The sequence below is a fragment of the Entamoeba dispar genome, genomic scaffold, assembly GCF_000209125.1.
Source record: "Entamoeba dispar SAW760 scf_1105229460001 genomic scaffold, whole genome shotgun sequence".
NCBI lineage: Eukaryota > Evosea > Mastigamoebida > Endamoebidae > Entamoeba > Entamoeba dispar.
The window spans coordinates 1-15,115 of NW_001853974.1; the positions used below are offsets into that span (position 1 = coordinate 1).

The 15,115-nt window shown below is 24.6% G+C and overlaps 9 protein-coding genes across 9 annotated transcripts, besides 32 other annotated features; 5 read left to right on the top strand and 4 right to left on the bottom strand.

Annotated features, from left to right (window-relative positions):
* EDI_000630 (polyadenylate-binding protein, putative) lies at nt 1-1,272 on the bottom strand (the record flags this gene model as incomplete). Its single annotated transcript, XM_001736636.1, has 1 exon — nt 1-1,272. A coding segment is annotated over one exon (1,272 nt), but the record flags the coding sequence as incomplete, so codon positions are not given.
* Nucleotides 436-458: a sequence feature (AT_rich).
* Nucleotides 1,164-1,209: a sequence feature (AT_rich).
* Nucleotides 1,273-1,482: 210 nt separating the features above from the next.
* Nucleotides 1,483-1,599: a sequence feature (AT_rich).
* A 418-nt stretch (nt 1,600-2,017) lies between these two features.
* Nucleotides 2,018-2,060: a sequence feature (AT_rich).
* Nucleotides 2,061-2,128: 68 nt separating this feature from the next.
* Nucleotides 2,129-2,153: a sequence feature (AT_rich).
* Nucleotides 2,154-2,212: 59 nt separating this feature from the next.
* Nucleotides 2,213-2,305: a sequence feature (AT_rich).
* A 205-nt stretch (nt 2,306-2,510) lies between these two features.
* Nucleotides 2,511-2,570: a microsatellite.
* A 1-nt stretch (nt 2,571) lies between these two features.
* Nucleotides 2,572-2,625: a sequence feature (AT_rich).
* Nucleotides 2,626-2,735: 110 nt separating this feature from the next.
* Nucleotides 2,736-2,759: a sequence feature (AT_rich).
* Nucleotides 2,760-2,841: 82 nt separating this feature from the next.
* On the top strand, nt 2,842-3,768 carry EDI_000640 (lim domain, putative; the record flags this gene model as incomplete). The annotated part of the gene is made up of 1 exon (XM_001736637.1): nt 2,842-3,768. The coding sequence occupies one exon, from the start codon at nt 2,842-2,844 to the stop codon at nt 3,766-3,768; it is 927 nt and encodes a 308-aa protein (XP_001736689.1).
* Nucleotides 3,769-3,784: 16 nt separating this feature from the next.
* Nucleotides 3,785-3,833: a sequence feature (AT_rich).
* Nucleotides 3,834-3,959: 126 nt separating this feature from the next.
* Nucleotides 3,960-4,124: a microsatellite.
* Nucleotides 4,125-4,136: 12 nt separating this feature from the next.
* Nucleotides 4,137-4,171: a sequence feature (AT_rich).
* Nucleotides 4,172-4,202: 31 nt separating this feature from the next.
* Nucleotides 4,203-4,364: a microsatellite.
* A 9-nt stretch (nt 4,365-4,373) lies between these two features.
* Nucleotides 4,374-4,416: a sequence feature (AT_rich).
* A 174-nt stretch (nt 4,417-4,590) lies between these two features.
* Nucleotides 4,591-4,668: a sequence feature (AT_rich).
* Nucleotides 4,669-4,783: 115 nt separating this feature from the next.
* Nucleotides 4,784-4,814: a sequence feature (AT_rich).
* A 181-nt stretch (nt 4,815-4,995) lies between these two features.
* Nucleotides 4,996-5,120: a sequence feature (AT_rich).
* A 2-nt stretch (nt 5,121-5,122) lies between these two features.
* Nucleotides 5,123-5,296: a microsatellite.
* A 4-nt stretch (nt 5,297-5,300) lies between these two features.
* Nucleotides 5,301-5,325: a sequence feature (AT_rich).
* EDI_000650 (uncharacterized protein) lies at nt 5,324-6,226 on the top strand (the record flags this gene model as incomplete). Its single annotated transcript, XM_001736638.1, has 1 exon — nt 5,324-6,226. The coding sequence occupies one exon, from the start codon at nt 5,324-5,326 to the stop codon at nt 6,224-6,226; it is 903 nt and encodes a 300-aa protein (XP_001736690.1).
* Nucleotides 5,989-6,016: a sequence feature (AT_rich).
* Nucleotides 6,227-6,459: 233 nt separating the features above from the next.
* EDI_000660 (uncharacterized protein) lies at nt 6,460-7,062 on the top strand (the record flags this gene model as incomplete). The annotated part of the gene is made up of 1 exon (XM_001736639.1): nt 6,460-7,062. The coding sequence occupies one exon, from the start codon at nt 6,460-6,462 to the stop codon at nt 7,060-7,062; it is 603 nt and encodes a 200-aa protein (XP_001736691.1).
* Nucleotides 7,056-7,160: a sequence feature (AT_rich).
* On the bottom strand, nt 7,154-8,422 carry EDI_000670 (Magnesium transport protein corA, putative; the record flags this gene model as incomplete). The annotated part of the gene is made up of 1 exon (XM_001736640.1): nt 7,154-8,422. One exon carries the CDS (start codon nt 8,420-8,422, stop codon nt 7,154-7,156), a length of 1,269 nt encoding a protein of 422 aa, XP_001736692.1.
* Nucleotides 8,423-8,447: 25 nt separating this feature from the next.
* Nucleotides 8,448-8,469: a sequence feature (AT_rich).
* Nucleotides 8,470-8,545: 76 nt separating this feature from the next.
* EDI_000680 (protein phosphatase 2C, putative) lies at nt 8,546-9,550 on the bottom strand (the record flags this gene model as incomplete). The annotated part of the gene is made up of 1 exon (XM_001736641.1): nt 8,546-9,550. The coding sequence occupies one exon, from the start codon at nt 9,548-9,550 to the stop codon at nt 8,546-8,548; it is 1,005 nt and encodes a 334-aa protein (XP_001736693.1).
* A 91-nt stretch (nt 9,551-9,641) lies between these two features.
* Nucleotides 9,642-9,686: a sequence feature (AT_rich).
* A 116-nt stretch (nt 9,687-9,802) lies between these two features.
* On the top strand, nt 9,803-11,593 carry EDI_000690 (uncharacterized protein; the record flags this gene model as incomplete). The annotated part of the gene is made up of 1 exon (XM_001736642.1): nt 9,803-11,593. One exon carries the CDS (start codon nt 9,803-9,805, stop codon nt 11,591-11,593), a length of 1,791 nt encoding a protein of 596 aa, XP_001736694.1.
* Nucleotides 10,674-10,705: a sequence feature (AT_rich).
* Nucleotides 11,594-11,634: 41 nt separating the features above from the next.
* Nucleotides 11,635-11,717: a sequence feature (AT_rich).
* A 53-nt stretch (nt 11,718-11,770) lies between these two features.
* On the top strand, nt 11,771-12,379 carry EDI_000700 (60S ribosomal protein L19-1, putative; the record flags this gene model as incomplete). Its single annotated transcript, XM_001736643.1, has 1 exon — nt 11,771-12,379. The coding sequence occupies one exon, from the start codon at nt 11,771-11,773 to the stop codon at nt 12,377-12,379; it is 609 nt and encodes a 202-aa protein (XP_001736695.1).
* A 37-nt stretch (nt 12,380-12,416) lies between these two features.
* Nucleotides 12,417-12,448: a sequence feature (AT_rich).
* Nucleotides 12,449-12,470: 22 nt separating this feature from the next.
* Nucleotides 12,471-12,562: a sequence feature (AT_rich).
* Nucleotides 12,563-12,687: 125 nt separating this feature from the next.
* Nucleotides 12,688-12,741: a sequence feature (AT_rich).
* Nucleotides 12,742-12,931: 190 nt separating this feature from the next.
* Nucleotides 12,932-13,012: a sequence feature (AT_rich).
* Nucleotides 13,013-13,018: 6 nt separating this feature from the next.
* On the bottom strand, nt 13,019-14,557 carry EDI_000710 (protein disulfide-isomerase precursor, putative; the record flags this gene model as incomplete). Its single annotated transcript, XM_001736644.1, has 1 exon — nt 13,019-14,557. One exon carries the CDS (start codon nt 14,555-14,557, stop codon nt 13,019-13,021), a length of 1,539 nt encoding a protein of 512 aa, XP_001736696.1.
* Nucleotides 14,558-14,614: 57 nt separating this feature from the next.
* Nucleotides 14,615-14,644: a sequence feature (AT_rich).
* A 16-nt stretch (nt 14,645-14,660) lies between these two features.
* Nucleotides 14,661-14,745: a sequence feature (AT_rich).
* A 187-nt stretch (nt 14,746-14,932) lies between these two features.
* Nucleotides 14,933-14,962: a sequence feature (AT_rich).
* Nucleotides 14,963-15,115: the final 153 nt, after the last annotated feature.

Consider the following 15,115-nt stretch of genomic DNA (forward strand, 5'->3'; position numbering starts at 1 on the left):
TTTATCAAACGCCAAATGATTTTCTTTAAATAAGTGTTGAAGTGAAGAAAAGGAATGGGTATCCTTTAAAGAAGAAATTATCTTTCTAATTTGACTACTATTATAAAAATCAACTAGATAATTATAAATATTACTACATAATTCATTCATCAATACGTCTTCGTCTCTTTGAGGTTTGTCTATTTTTTGTAAAGACACTTCTTTTGGTGTTTCATTATCACCTCCTCTTTTTTGTATATCAACTGCACGAATTACATCCCACTTATTTTCTTCAGCAAGAGAAATTGCATTTTCAGTACTTTGTTGATCAGTGAAACAAATGAACACAGTTATAGTTGAAAATTGTTTTTGCTTTTGGATATAGATACTATAAATCTGACCACAATTTTTGAAACAATTAAATATACTTTTTTCATTGATTATTTTACTTTTCGGTAATTTAATTTTTAAATTATAATCCTTATATATAGATTCTATATTTTGTTTTATTTCTTGTTTCTGTTCTTTTTTTGATTTCCATAATTCAATATGAATATCTCCTTTTCCTAATACATTTTTTGTTGGACTACTTAATGCACTTATAGCATCTTCTTCATTAATATAAGTAATAAAAGCATTTTTCTTTTTATGAATAAGTTCAAAACGAATTGAACATTTTAATTCCAAATCCTTTTTTTCTATTTCTCCAAATTTTGAGAAATATGTAATAATATCAATATCATCAACTGTTGAATCAATATTTGTTACATAAATACAATTGTCCTTATGGATAGGTTTATTAAATAATGAAATAATAAAATGTTTATCTCCTATTTGTGTTTGAATAAGTTTTTGTGAATTAAGTACCCTTTTACATTCTTCTTCAGTTTCAAATTCAACATAACCATATCCATTTGATTTAAACTCTTTATTTAATGATATTTTACAACTTATTACAGTACCATAATCTTTCATTATACTTTTAAATTGTTCATTACAAATTGATTTATTTATTCCTTTTACATACAATTTAGTACTAGTTAATAAATCATTTTTATTTAATGATATAACCAAATGTTTTCCACAGTACTCCATTCCATTATATTTTTTAACTAATTCTTGAGCAATTTCTTGATTACCCATACTAATTAAAAGTATTTTTCTTGATCCATTTTCTATATGAGTAAATTTAATATTATTTCTAATTCTTTCATTAAATAATTTAATTATCTCTTGTTTATCTATACTTCGACTGATCCCCATAACATAAACAATAGTGTTCTTACAATTCATAATGTATACTTTTTATTTAAAAGTTTTGCATCATTTGAACTTTTTTAATTACTCCATGATTTTTTACAATTCGGTTTTTATTTCGCAATAACACTTTTTTCATTGTACCAGAACATCAATCCAAACAAAAGAATATTCAATAAAACATATTTAATATTTCATATAATAGTTCAATACAATAATACGATTATTGATACTATTTGGTAGAGCTATATATAAAAAAAAAATTTTATATTTTATTAATTAATAATTCAAAAATATTCATAATAAGTTTCATTGATTTATTTAAATAAACTAAATATATTCTCATTAATAAAACATATATTTCTGTTAAAAAGATCAACCTTCAAAAATGTATATACATATAGGAATTGAAATTGAAATAATCCTTTAGTATTTTATTTTTTTAGTAACAGAGAAAAGAAAATTAAAATACATCAATTATTTATTGTAATCAGATAATAATTGATATAAATTTTATTAAGTATGATATAATAAGAAAATACTACTAATCCTATTTCTCTAAATTTATTAGAAAATCTTCAAAAGTAGTATTTAAGAATATATTATTTACCAAGACACCAAAAAAAGATAAACCAATACATTATCAATTAATTTATCTTATTAAATATTTACCATTTCTTTATAATGGAGAAATAATAATGCATTAAATTTGATTTGAATATACTGAAAACAATATTGAAAAAGAGTTTTTTTGATTTAGTTTATTCATATAACTAAATGGAAAATATTTAATTCATTTTTTAAACATAAAATAATTAAATATACACATGACAGTTATTTGAAACACTAATAAATTCATAGAGATAATTATGGAATGAAAATAATCGACTTGTAAAATTTTTATTAATAAATTAATTGACATTACTGGCTTTAAACTAGTACCTTTGCTTTAGTTATTAAATGCTTAGAATGAAAGAATTAATAAACTAAAAAAAGAATGTTATCAAAAATAAATAATGGAAAAATTATAAATGAAAGATTTAATAATGATAATAGATTAAATATTTATGAGAAAGAGAGGTAATTAATGTTAAGACAATCAAAAAGGAAATAAAAGAGTTATAAATTTAAATAGAAGAATTAATGTCATGAGAAAGAATTTTGTAATATTAAGTTATTGAAAGAAAGAAATGTTATTGAAAATGAATACAAGAAAAAATAATTCAAAAACCGCACGAATGAAAATAAAATTTAATTGAAAGAGTTGATGTATTAACAAAGAAAAGGTTAAATAACAAGGAAAAAAATAGATAAAACAAAAGAAAAATAAAAAAGTTAATTAATTTTTTTATTTTTTTTTTAACTTTTTTTTGAAAATCTTAAAAATTAGTGAAAAAATTCTACTCCTCAAAACAGTTTTCTATTCAAATTAAAATAAAATAACTATCTATTAATGCATGCCATTAGTGAAAAAGATCTAATAAATAAAAGGAAAAGTCAAAATAAAAAAATTAAAATAAATAGACTTGGAGTTTATTTTTGAAAAAAGGAGGTTTTAGATTTCATCTCATCTTAATATCACTTAATCCATTTTAGCTACAAGCCATGCCATTAATGAAAATTAAAGTAAAATACGGCACTGCCAATAAAATTGTCAATATAGAACGTACTTTACCTAATTTATATGAAGTGTTCATCAAAGAAATTGAACAAAAATACTCAGGTGCTAAGTTCCAAATAGTATACAAAGGTGATGGTACTTCTTTTAAAATAGTTGATACTAAATCTCTCACTGATGCTATTGAACATTGTATTGAACACAAACAACCATTTTTACAACTTGAAGGTCAAGAAGAAGTAAAAGAAACTCCAAAGCCAGCTCCTCAACCACAAAAGGAGACTCCAAAACCAACACCAGCAAACCAACCAACTACACCAGCTAAAACTCCAGTTGCTGCTGCTCCATCTACTCCAAATAAAACAGAACATGCTCCATCTACCCCAAATAAAACAGAACCTGCTCCAGCCTCCCCATCAAAACCAAAGTTCTGTACTAATTGTGGTGCTAAATTAAGTGGAGGTAAATTCTGTTCTGAATGTGGTGCTCCAACAGGAGAAGGTGCAACTACACAAGAACCAGCCACTCAACACAGACCAACTACACCACCACCATCAGCACTTGATGAAGACACTATTAAATGCGGAAAATGTGGTAAACCAGTTGAAGGAGGGGTTAAAGCTCTTGGAAAATATTGGCACACTGATTGTTTTACTTGTTCTGTTTGCGGAGAGAAATTTGGTGGTAACAGAAAATTAATGGAACATGATGGAAAGCCAATTTGTTCAGTTTGCTATGAAGAGACTTGTGTCCCAAGATGTTTCAAATGTGGTAAACCACTTGATGGTAAATACCTTGTTGTAGATGACCATAACTACCATCCAAATTGTTTCGTTTGTACTCGATGTGGAAAACCATTTAATGGTTCTTATATGTTAATTAATGGTCAACCAGTTTGCAAGAAATGTGTTTAATTAACATTTACATTTCTAATTTTAATTTTTATTAATTTCAATAGTATTTCTTTATTTTTAATTAAGTTGGTGGTACAAAAAATATCCCCTATAATAACTTCATTTGGTATCATGATTTGAAACAAACTGAAGAACGAATTGCTATGGTGAAATGAATAGAATGATAATAAAAAGAAAAGAAGAGTAGTTCAAAATGGTTAAATTATGTAAATGAATAATGAATTACCAAATTATTGAATTAAAAAGAAATAATATAATGATAATAAGATGATAATAAATAAATGAATGAATGAACAATAAGTATATGAAGTTAATCTAACAAATGAATGATACAAATACAAATAATAATCAAATAACTGTCATTGTTCATAATTAAATTATATGTTTATTATTTATTAATAAACCATATAACAGATATGAAAATTAAATACTTTTAAATATACAAATAATATATAAAATTAAAGACAAAAGACAAAAGATAAAACAAATAAAAGAAATAACAAATACAAAGAAACACCCCACAAATCACAATAAAAGATAAATCAAAAGAATCAACATAAAAATAAGAAAATAAATAATAATTCACATTAAAACAATTAATCAACATTATTTATTATTTATTATTTCTTCTTTATTTATTATATTATTCAATTTACCTTCTTTCTTTTCATTTGTGTTTTGAGTAAATTTAAAAAGATATTTATAGTATTGATTAATCATCCAGAATTATGAATAACAAAAATAGTTTATTAACATCTAATTCATTACATTATTATTAATAATTTTGACATGAAAATTTACTTACTTATAAATACTTTTTGCTAAATTATTTAATATATAAATCATTTCATGATAATTTTGTAAAATTTTCATGTTATACAAATTTATCTTTATTTAATACATTGAGTCTTGAATAAAACTTCTTTACTTTTTTTACTATTTTGCTAAATGTTTTAAGTATTTGTCTATATCTTACTATTAAATTTTACTTTATTTCCATTTCTTTTTAAGTATGATAATTTAATTTATAATGTATTTTATTATATCTAAAGAAAAGAAGAAAAGTTCTTGATTAAGTGTCAGTTATCAAGAGGAATTTATTTGCTAATTTCAAAAAATTGGTTACTGTGAGTATTATGAAATTACTTAACAACTGAAACACACGAAAAATTAAACTCATATTTTTATAAAATTAGGAAAAAAAATATGAAAAAGTTGTAAAAGAACAAAAAATAATAAAAGTGAAATTTAGTAATTTCTAATAAATAAAAAAATAATAAGTAATCAATTAAATTTTTCGTTATTTATTAATAGATTTAATAGTTCGAAAAATTTTTTAATTATAAAATTTACAAATTAAATAAAGAATTAATAAAAAATAGAAAAAAATAAGAAAAGTGATGATTAGCTAAAGTTAAAATGAAAAGATGTATAAATAATAGAACTATAAATAGGGAAATAAAGAGAATAAATGAATATAATAAAAGAATAAATAAAAAGAAATGAAAAAAACATTTAAAGAAAAAAAATCCAAAAAAATATATATTATAATTTAATGTCTAAACAAACACAAAAACAGTTAGAGGAAGATATCATAAGAGAGACTAATAGAAAGAAAAAAGAACGAGCAAAAAATTCAGAGTGTTATCAAATAGGATTTATGATTTATCTTATGGTTAAAAATAAAAGAGAAGTTGTTATTCAACGACTAGAAAAAAAAAGTAAAAAAACAGAACAATTTTATAGAGTTATTGAAATTAGAGGAAATGAAACTTTTAAGTTAAAAGAAGAAGTTGAAAAAGAAGCTAAAGAACAAGCAGAACTTATTCAAAATATTACACAAAGAAAACGGTATTATCAAAAAAATTGTTCTTCTGTTGCTTTTAATTGGATAGTAAAAATACTTCAAAACATTGGATATTCATTTGAATTTATGAATTCTAAAGAGTCAATTAATACAGTGAAAATGAAACGGTTTAAACATGTTCATTTTATGAATGAAGATTTTCCTAAAGAAGTAATAGAGAAAATTGGCAAAAGAACTCTTAACTTCTTAGGAAAAAAATTTGAAGAAACTAAGTCAAAAGAAATAGTTGTTAATTCTCAGATAGACTTTTCTATTGAAGAAATTCTTGAAGATAAAAATTATAAAATAAATGAAGAAAAAATGAATATTGATTCTTCATATCCTTATTCACTTCCTCAACAATTAATTACTCCAATTAATATAGAAAATATTTATTATATTCAAGGATTAAATACCTTTTATCAACTTATTCCAATTGATTTAACTACTGGGACTACTGGATTATTACCACACCATGAACCTTATAACCAATATGAAACACTTTTAATGGGATATCTTCCAACAAATTATACACAACAACCTCTTTTACCAATGTCTTTAGTGAGTAATATTACTCAATCAAACATAGCCATTATCGAGCCACATGCTTGATATTTTTTCATAGTTTAATTAATTATAGTTTTCCGCACTTTTTTTCTTGAAGTTTATATTTAAGATGATGTAAATTAAATTTCTTTCTCTTCAATAACAATTTTATTTTATTCAAAAAAATGATGTAAATGAAAGAAAAACAATAAAAATAATTATAACTATTCATAACTAAAAAGATAAATTACAAACTTATAAAGAATTAAAAACAAAGTGATAGAACTAATAATTAAAAGATGGGAGAACGTAGCTTTGATGAAAAACACCAAATTCTTATTCCAATAATTGGAAATTTTGGAGTTGGAAAAACTTCTTTATTATTTACTTTTACAGAACAAGACTACGAAGAAGCACCAATAGAAATTGGAAGAGATTATATTCCATTCCAATATAAATATAAAGGAGAATATTATGAAATTCATTTATGGGATACTAATGGAAGTGAAAAATATGGTAGAGTTACTTCACGTGCTAATAAAGGTGATGGATATATTATTGTATGTTCTTATGATAATGGAGATTGTTTAGAAAATATCGGACAACATATTGAACAAACTATGTTCTCTGAAAGGTTTGGTGCAACTGAATATAATAGAGAAGCTCCATTTACAGTTGTATGCACTAAACATGACCTATTAGAAGATAGTGAAAGTTGTGCTTTTACTGAAGAAGATTTTAAAAGTTTTTGTGAAGACAATGAATTCAAATTATCAGCGTCCGATCTTGATTATTCAAACTGGGACTCTATTGGAGCTGCATTTAAACCACTTTTTAATCAAGCAATACAAATGCATTTAAAGAGATATGAAGAATCTGAAGGTGAAGGATTTGGTAATTAAAATTTACTTTTTATGTTTTTTTTATTAAAATAAATAATAAATAAAGAATATGTTAATATATTTTAGTAATATTCTAAATTACATTCTTTTTTTAAAAACAACGTGAGTTCTTAAAAAAAATCATACCAACAACAAACCATACAAGACAAATTATCATAATAATACTAAACCATAATAAATTTTGAATATCTTTTCCTGGAACAGTAACGTTCATACCAAACAATGATGCAATAAATGCCATAGGTAAAAATAATATTGCAATTGCTCCAAAATCTTTCATTAATTTATTTTCTTCTTCACTATATCTATTAACACTTAAAGTAATTTTAGCTAAGTATGTTTCTTGATGATTTTCAATTGAACCAATCAATGATTGTAATTTTTCTAATAGTCTTAATGTATCATCTAAAATATCTCTTAAATAAATTTTAAGATTCTTTGATACCATCCTTGACTTTGATTTTAATATAAATCGTAAAAATGATTTCTTTGCTAAAACAAGAAATTGAAGTACTTTAGCTCGTTTCTTAAGATCTCCAATTCTTCCTAAAAACTCATCTTGATCATTATGTATTGAAACAAGTGATAATTGTTCTATTGTTTCAACATCTGAATATAAGTTTTCATTTATTAATGAATAATTTGAAATAATAAGTTCTAAAATAGCATATAATACCCAGTGTGCACTAGGAAATGAACCTTGATATTTTTTTGATATTCTTGTTCTTACTTCGTTAACTGCAATAATTGGTTCTGAATGTACAGTAAGTACAATATTCTTTTGAATAACAATATATAACAAATATGTTTTTAATATATTAGTATCATCCATATATCTCATTTCATTTATTGTAATAGCAAAATAATTCTCAAAAAATGCTGCTTTTTCTCTTGACTCTTTTGTAAACCAATCGTCTACAGTTAATGGGTGTAATTCAAAAATATCTCTTATTCCATTTGCACAATCATCAGTAATGGGTGAAATATCTAACCATAATGGAATTTTCTCTAGTTTTTGACCTGCACTTTGAATTCGTTCTTTCATATCAACTAATTCTTTAATTGTAACACTTTTTCCTTTAGCAAATTGTTGGCCATATGCAATAATAATAGATTCAAATGCTTCTCCATGTAAATTAACATCAAGTGGAATATCTTCAACATCTTCTGTAATATCATTTTTATTTTCTTCTGTAGTGTCTCCTTGATTTGAAATTTCTTGTTCTTCTTCTGCTTCAGTTTCTACAAAATCAATATCTTTTTCATTTTCTGTTTCTTGTTCACTTAAAACAAATAAAGAAGGAGATTGAGATCTTAATTTAATATGCTCATCAAGTTCATCTGAAGAATTGCTATGCATAAATAACACAAGTATATTTTTCAAGATTTTTTTAATTTTTAATAAAACGAAATGATAAGTAACAAATTTACCCTTGATGAAATCACTTTTTCATAACTAATCCAAAAATAAAATCAATTTCTATTATTTTGTTACTGATCCTTCATCTTTTTCTTGTGATGATGCAACAACAGTAGTTGTATCAGGTTGTGGATTAAAAGACTTAAACTTTACCACTAACAGTGTCATGTTATCCCATCCTGGTTTAGAATATGGCTCTTTACTTAAACAATCATTAGCAATTTTTTCACAAGTTTCTTTCAATGAATTCCCTTGTTTTAAATATTCAAGAACTTTCTCTACACATTGCTCATTTGTTAATACATCCCAAATTCCGTCACATGCTAATATAATTAATTTTTCAGTTCCATCCATAGCTTGTTGTGTAATATCTGGATAACATGAAATAATTTGACTCTGAGGAGGTAATTCACTTTGTCGTTTATACATTAAATCACCAATAGTTCTTGTTAAATTTAAATTACCATTAACTCTACCATTATCAATAGTTCCTCCAGCTAATGTAATTCTATCTATTTCTGATTGTAATGATGGTTTATGATCAACACTTAATGGAATAACATTATCTCCTTTAAGCATAACACTTCTACTATCTCCCGCATTTCCACAATAAATAGTATTGTCAATAATTAATATAACTACTGATGTACATCCCATACCATCAGCAACAAGATCCCCAAACATTCCATCATAAATGTTAGAACTTCCACTTCCTAATGTTTTAAGTAAATCATTAACTGCAGGTGTTCTCATTTGTTCATCTATTTTAATATTTGTATCGATCAATGCTTGTTGGTAATTACCTGCTTTGAATGCGTCTGTATTTAGTAATGTTTCAACATAAATTTTTGAACAATACTCAGCTACTTGATCTCCTCCATGTCCATCAAAAACTCCAAAAAATGATGCCTTTTTACCATTTTCACAAGTAAATTCAACATCAACAATATGAGCATCTTCCATAGTTCTTCTCCATCCTTGCATTGAGGTATATCCACAATCAAGAAAATCTCCTTTAGTTTCTCCAGATTGTTGTTCAGTTACTGGGACAGAAAGAAGTGATCCCATTGTTTCTCTACTATTTACTATTATTGAGTTGCCTCTTTCCTTTTTTTCCTTCTTTTTTTCCTATTTATTCGGGTTTTTTCTTTCTTAAAACAAAAAAATAAAATTATTTTTATTTTAAGTTTTTTGATAAATATTAGATCTAACATTGAGGAAAAAAAATAATGAACTACCTTTGAAAAAACCATTTTTTTTTGAATTTATAACATTATTTTGATTTGAAATAACAAAGCTGAAAAGAACTTCAAATTAAAGATGTCTCAAGACAAATCTGAAGTAACAATTTTATATAATGGAAGAGATACAAAATTTAATTTAAATGGTGAAAAAGTGAACTTTTTATACTTTGATGGAGCAGTAGTAAATAAAGAATATTCACTTTCATTAGAATTATTTACACAAGGAAATTTTGAATGGAAAGAAAAAGTAGTGGTAGTAGGAGTGGACATGTCATCTGACGAATATCAATTATATTTTGATAAATCCGATTTTGTATTTGACGGGTTTAATTCAGAATTAAATGAAAACAATTCACTAAGTATTATAGAAAAAGGAAAAACTATAAAATATTTATTTACTTCTTTATTGGGAATTAATGAAAAGAGTTATAACAGAGATATTTCTCACTTATTTAATGAAAAAGAAAAATTATTTAGACGTGAAGAAGAAGAAACAAAAAAATTACTTATGTCAACTTTTTGTAATGCTTCTCCTGAACAAAGAGGAAAATATTTAAATGAATTTATTGAACGAATTGAAAAACAATTAAATGGGAAATTGTGTTGTTATGTTCAGTCTCAAAAAAATCAAATAGAATTAATTAAGAAAATTAAGAAAGATTCTATTGATATGTTAATTAAAAAAGAAAAAAATGAATCATTAGATGATATTAAAATTGATGGAACTCTTAACGATTACTTTACTCAATTACTTAATCTTCATCTTCAGTATGAACGTGGAACTCGATCATTATGGATTTGGAGAAATTGTAAAAGTTATTTATTTGATGATTTTAAAGATATTTTATCATTACCAAAAACACATCAAGAAGATTTGATTAATGATAAAGGAAAATTAAAAACTCAAGAATTTTCATTTAATTTTAAAGTATTAAAACCATCTACTGAAATTAAAATGAAATTATATTTTAATTATTTTGAAGAAGGAAAATTAAATAAAGTTGAATTTAAACAACTTACATTAAATATTATATGTAATTCATCATGTTTAATTGACTCTAGTTTCTTAGGAAAAATTGATGAACAATCTGGACTTGTTAGTTTAAAAGTTAAAAATTCGGAGACATATAAAGTCATTACTTTTGATAAGAAAGATTCTATGATTTATCAAGACAAAATAATTACACCACTATTTCTTGACAACATCAATCAAAAATATTTCTCAAAGTATTATGGTAGAAGTGATGAAAACACTCGTTCATCTTTCCTTTTTACTACAGAACCTACTTTATTTGATTTCTTTAATACTCGAGATAGAAGATTACCTCTTATCGACATTATTAGTTTTACTCTTAATATTTGTAAAGCAATCCAAATATTACATACTCGTGAATTTGTTCATAATCATTTAAATGAAAAAACAATATTAGTTGAAAAGAATGGTAAACATATTAATTTAAAGCTAGGCAATTTACAACAAATTTATACTGTCAATTCTTCGGTATCTTTATTCAATGAACAAGCTGAAAAATCATCATTTAGCTCTCCAGAATATCTTAATTCTGAATTAGTAACATATTGTAATGATGTATTTTCTATTGGAGTATTAATGGTTTATTTACTTCAATTTGATGGTAATAGATCTCATCTTAATGTGAATAATACAATCCAACAAATTATTCAGACTAAAGATGAAGAAAAAGTAAATTATATTAAAGACCAAAAATTTAAATGTCCAATAGAATTTTGTGAGTGTATTGCAAACTGCTTATTACCAAAAGAAAAAAGATTATTACTTGAAGAACCAAATAACCCCAAATCATTAATTCCAACTCTTGAACGAATGAAATTAAAATATTTATTATGAATAAGTTGTTTCTTATTTTTTTTAAAGAATGGGATATATCCAAAAAATATTATTTGTTTAAATTTTAAAGTATTTGCTTAATAATAAAAATACAATGAAATAATAATATAAAATCTTAAAATAACCCTAACCAAAAAATATCTCAGAAAGAATGAACTTAAAAAATCAAGTGAAAGAATGGTTTCATTAAAACTCCAAAAAAGACTTGCCGCTTCAGTCCTTAAATGTGGTAACAGAAAAGTTTGGTTAGACCCAAATGAAACCCCAGAAATTTCACTTGCCAACAGTAGAAAGGCTATTAGAAAGTTGATTAAAGACAGATTAATCATTAAGAAACCAGCTGCTATGCATTCAAGAGCTAGAGTTGTTGAAAGAAAACAAGCTAAGATTCTTGGAAGACATACTGGACATGGTAAAAGAAAGGGAACAAAGAATGCTAGAACTCCACAAAAGACATTATGGATTATTAGAATGAGAGTTCTTAGAAGACTTCTTCTTAAATATAGAACTACTGGTAAAATCGATAAACACATGTATCACGACTTCTATCTTAAGGTTAAGGGTAATCAATACAAAAACAAGAAGGCTCTTATGGAATCTATCTTCAAGGCTCTTGAAGAAAAGAAACTTCTTGCTAAAGCAAGTGTCCAAGTTACTAAGAAATCAACTTTCATTACTGAAAAGAAACCAGTTGTTGCTGAAGAACCAAAGAAAGTCGTAGAAAAGAAGGAAGAAAAGAAAACTGAAAAGAAATCAAAGGCTGGAAAGAAAACCGCTAAGAAATGAGCTTACAGAAATCTGAATTGATTCTTTTTTGTTAGTGAATAAAACTATTAATTTTATAAAAATATAATAGAGGGGTTATTGTTTTTCTTTGAATTTAATTGTATTATTTACTAAATTCATAAAAAAATAATTGGATAATGTATTAAAATAAAATAATTTTAAATATTATTTTCTTATAAATTTGGGAAATAAAATAATTTGATTTTTCAATAAGTATAACTTTAACTTAATCTTTTTATTTGTTTTTGTCTTATCCTTATGTCCAAAGTCATATAAAACAAGTGTGTTTTGTTATTATTAAATGAGTGTAATTTTTATATGTTTTGAATTTATATTTTAACTTCAAAATAATTAAATAAAAAGCAGAAAAATGTAGTGTTAATACTCTCTAAAATATTATTTTCCTTCACAAGTTGTTGGTTATTTCGCCTTCTTTTTTAATGTTCTAAAAAGAGTTTTATATTAGTATCATTATTGATTAACTATTTGTATAAACTGTGTTATATTGTTTTAAAACAAATAAATTTGTTTGTTTTCAATATGCCAGTTTTGAAATAATAAAGAAAAAAAATGTTGTTTTATTAATTTAATGAAAAATTAACTAAAATATATTTTATTTGAAAAATTAAATTAGCTCCTTTATAGCTCTTTCTTTTCTTGTGGTTTTTCTATTACGTCTTCTTTCTTTTCTGCTTCTTCGCTATCAGAATCACTTTCTGGACTCTCATCTTCCTTGTTTTCCTCTGGTAAAGGGGCAGGCATTTCAAATTTGAATAAAGCATTTTCCATAATGAATTTCATAGTATTTTCTTCACTTGGCATTTCATTCATTTCAACCTTCTTTGTTTCTCCATCTTTTTCACTGACTAAGTAAACCTTTGGGATAATATTCAAATTCCATTCAGGTGAAATGTCATCAGTAGATGCATCAATCCATGCCATTTGGAAAGTATCAATTCCTTGCATTCTCTTTGCAACTTTAGCAAGTGGTGTTGTTAAGAAATACTTACACATATCAGCTCTTTCAACACAGAAGATTACAAGACTATCTTTACCTTTAGTTGTTACAAATTCATTGAAATTATGACCAGTTAATTTAAAAACATCTTTTTGATCTTCTGGTTTAATAGGATCAGATGATTGATAGTATAGTTGGGCAGTTCCATTAAGAATACTTTCGATATAATTATTGATTGTTTCTTCATCAATTGTAACATCTTCATCCATAACATACATATTTCTCTTGTTTGTATGAATAATAGAAATTACTGGATAAACATTACCAGTATGGTGCATATGTTTAACTTGGTCTTCAGAAATTATTTTATTAAATGAAAAGAATATGAATTTTCCATTATATTTCTTTGCTAAACCTCTAAACAAATCTTCATGAACTTTTGGAATTGTTCCTTGATAGAAATACCATAAAGTATAAACTGGAAGATTTTCAATTCTTCTAAACAATGGCATATTGACTTGATGGAATAATGGGAATGTTTTAGTGTTAGCCCAATCAATAAATTCAATACCATTAAATTTATCCAATGTAGTAATTTCATAAGTAAACATTTCTTTAGAATCGCCATTGTATACAGCTAATTCAAAATTATCCATTTCAGTGTTAAGGGCATAGAAATGAAGATAATCTAATTCATCAACTAATTCAACTAATTTATTTCTAATTTGGTCATCAGCTTCACTCTTAATAATAACAAAAGAATTTTCTTTTTTCTTTAATTCTTCTATCTCTTCTTTAGTACTTTCAATTATAGGTGGAAGTGATGCATTTTCGAGGAAATTTTTCATTGCTTCAAGATTTCTTTCTCCGCCATAAACTTTCTTGGATCTTCCTTTACGGAAGAGGGCTAATGTTGGATATCCTTCAATTCCTTCTTTCTCACAAATTTCCTTTGATTCTTCACAATTTACTTCAGCAAATTTTAATTTATTGTGTAGTTCTTTAGCAAGATTTTCATAAATTGGTTTTAATGCTTTGCAATGACCACACCATGGTGCATAATATTTTACAAAAACAATGTCTTCATGGTCAATGAAATTTCCATAAAAGTTATTGTTTAATGTGAATATTTCAAATGGTCTTTTGTCTTCTTGAGCTGCATTATCAGCTTCAGCAAATACAATAGATAAAAGGGTAATGAAAAAGAAGATTTTCATCATTTTAATTTTTAGTACTTATAAGTTCTTTTCTATTGATTGACACGTGGTAAATCAATCTTTTAATTTAAATTTTCTTATTTTTTTATTGATAGAGTCATTCTTCATTATTTTTTTTTTGTTAATTGAGATTTTAAAACAAATATAAATTATAATTTTTATTATAATATATATATTATCTTAATAATTATCATTGTTGTATTTAACTTAAAAAAGTAATCATTCTTTTATTTCTTAAACTTAAAAGAAAGTTATATCTATGAAAATAACTTTTCTTTATCTCTTTCTATAATTAAAAGATGAAAAACAAAGACTTTATCATAAGTCATTTCAGTGATTATAAATCAAAATAAAAAGTTACTAATTCATGACAACTTCATATATATATTAATTTGTTAAAAAAAATATCCTAAATGCTTATCTTTCTTTCGGTTTTTTGAGAAAAGAAGCAATATTGTGTAATAATAAAATTATATTCGTGATATTCTTAGAAATTCAAACCTTTTATAAAATTTTTTAGAATGTTAAGGGTTGTTTTGATATGAGGTAGACGAAAGTATC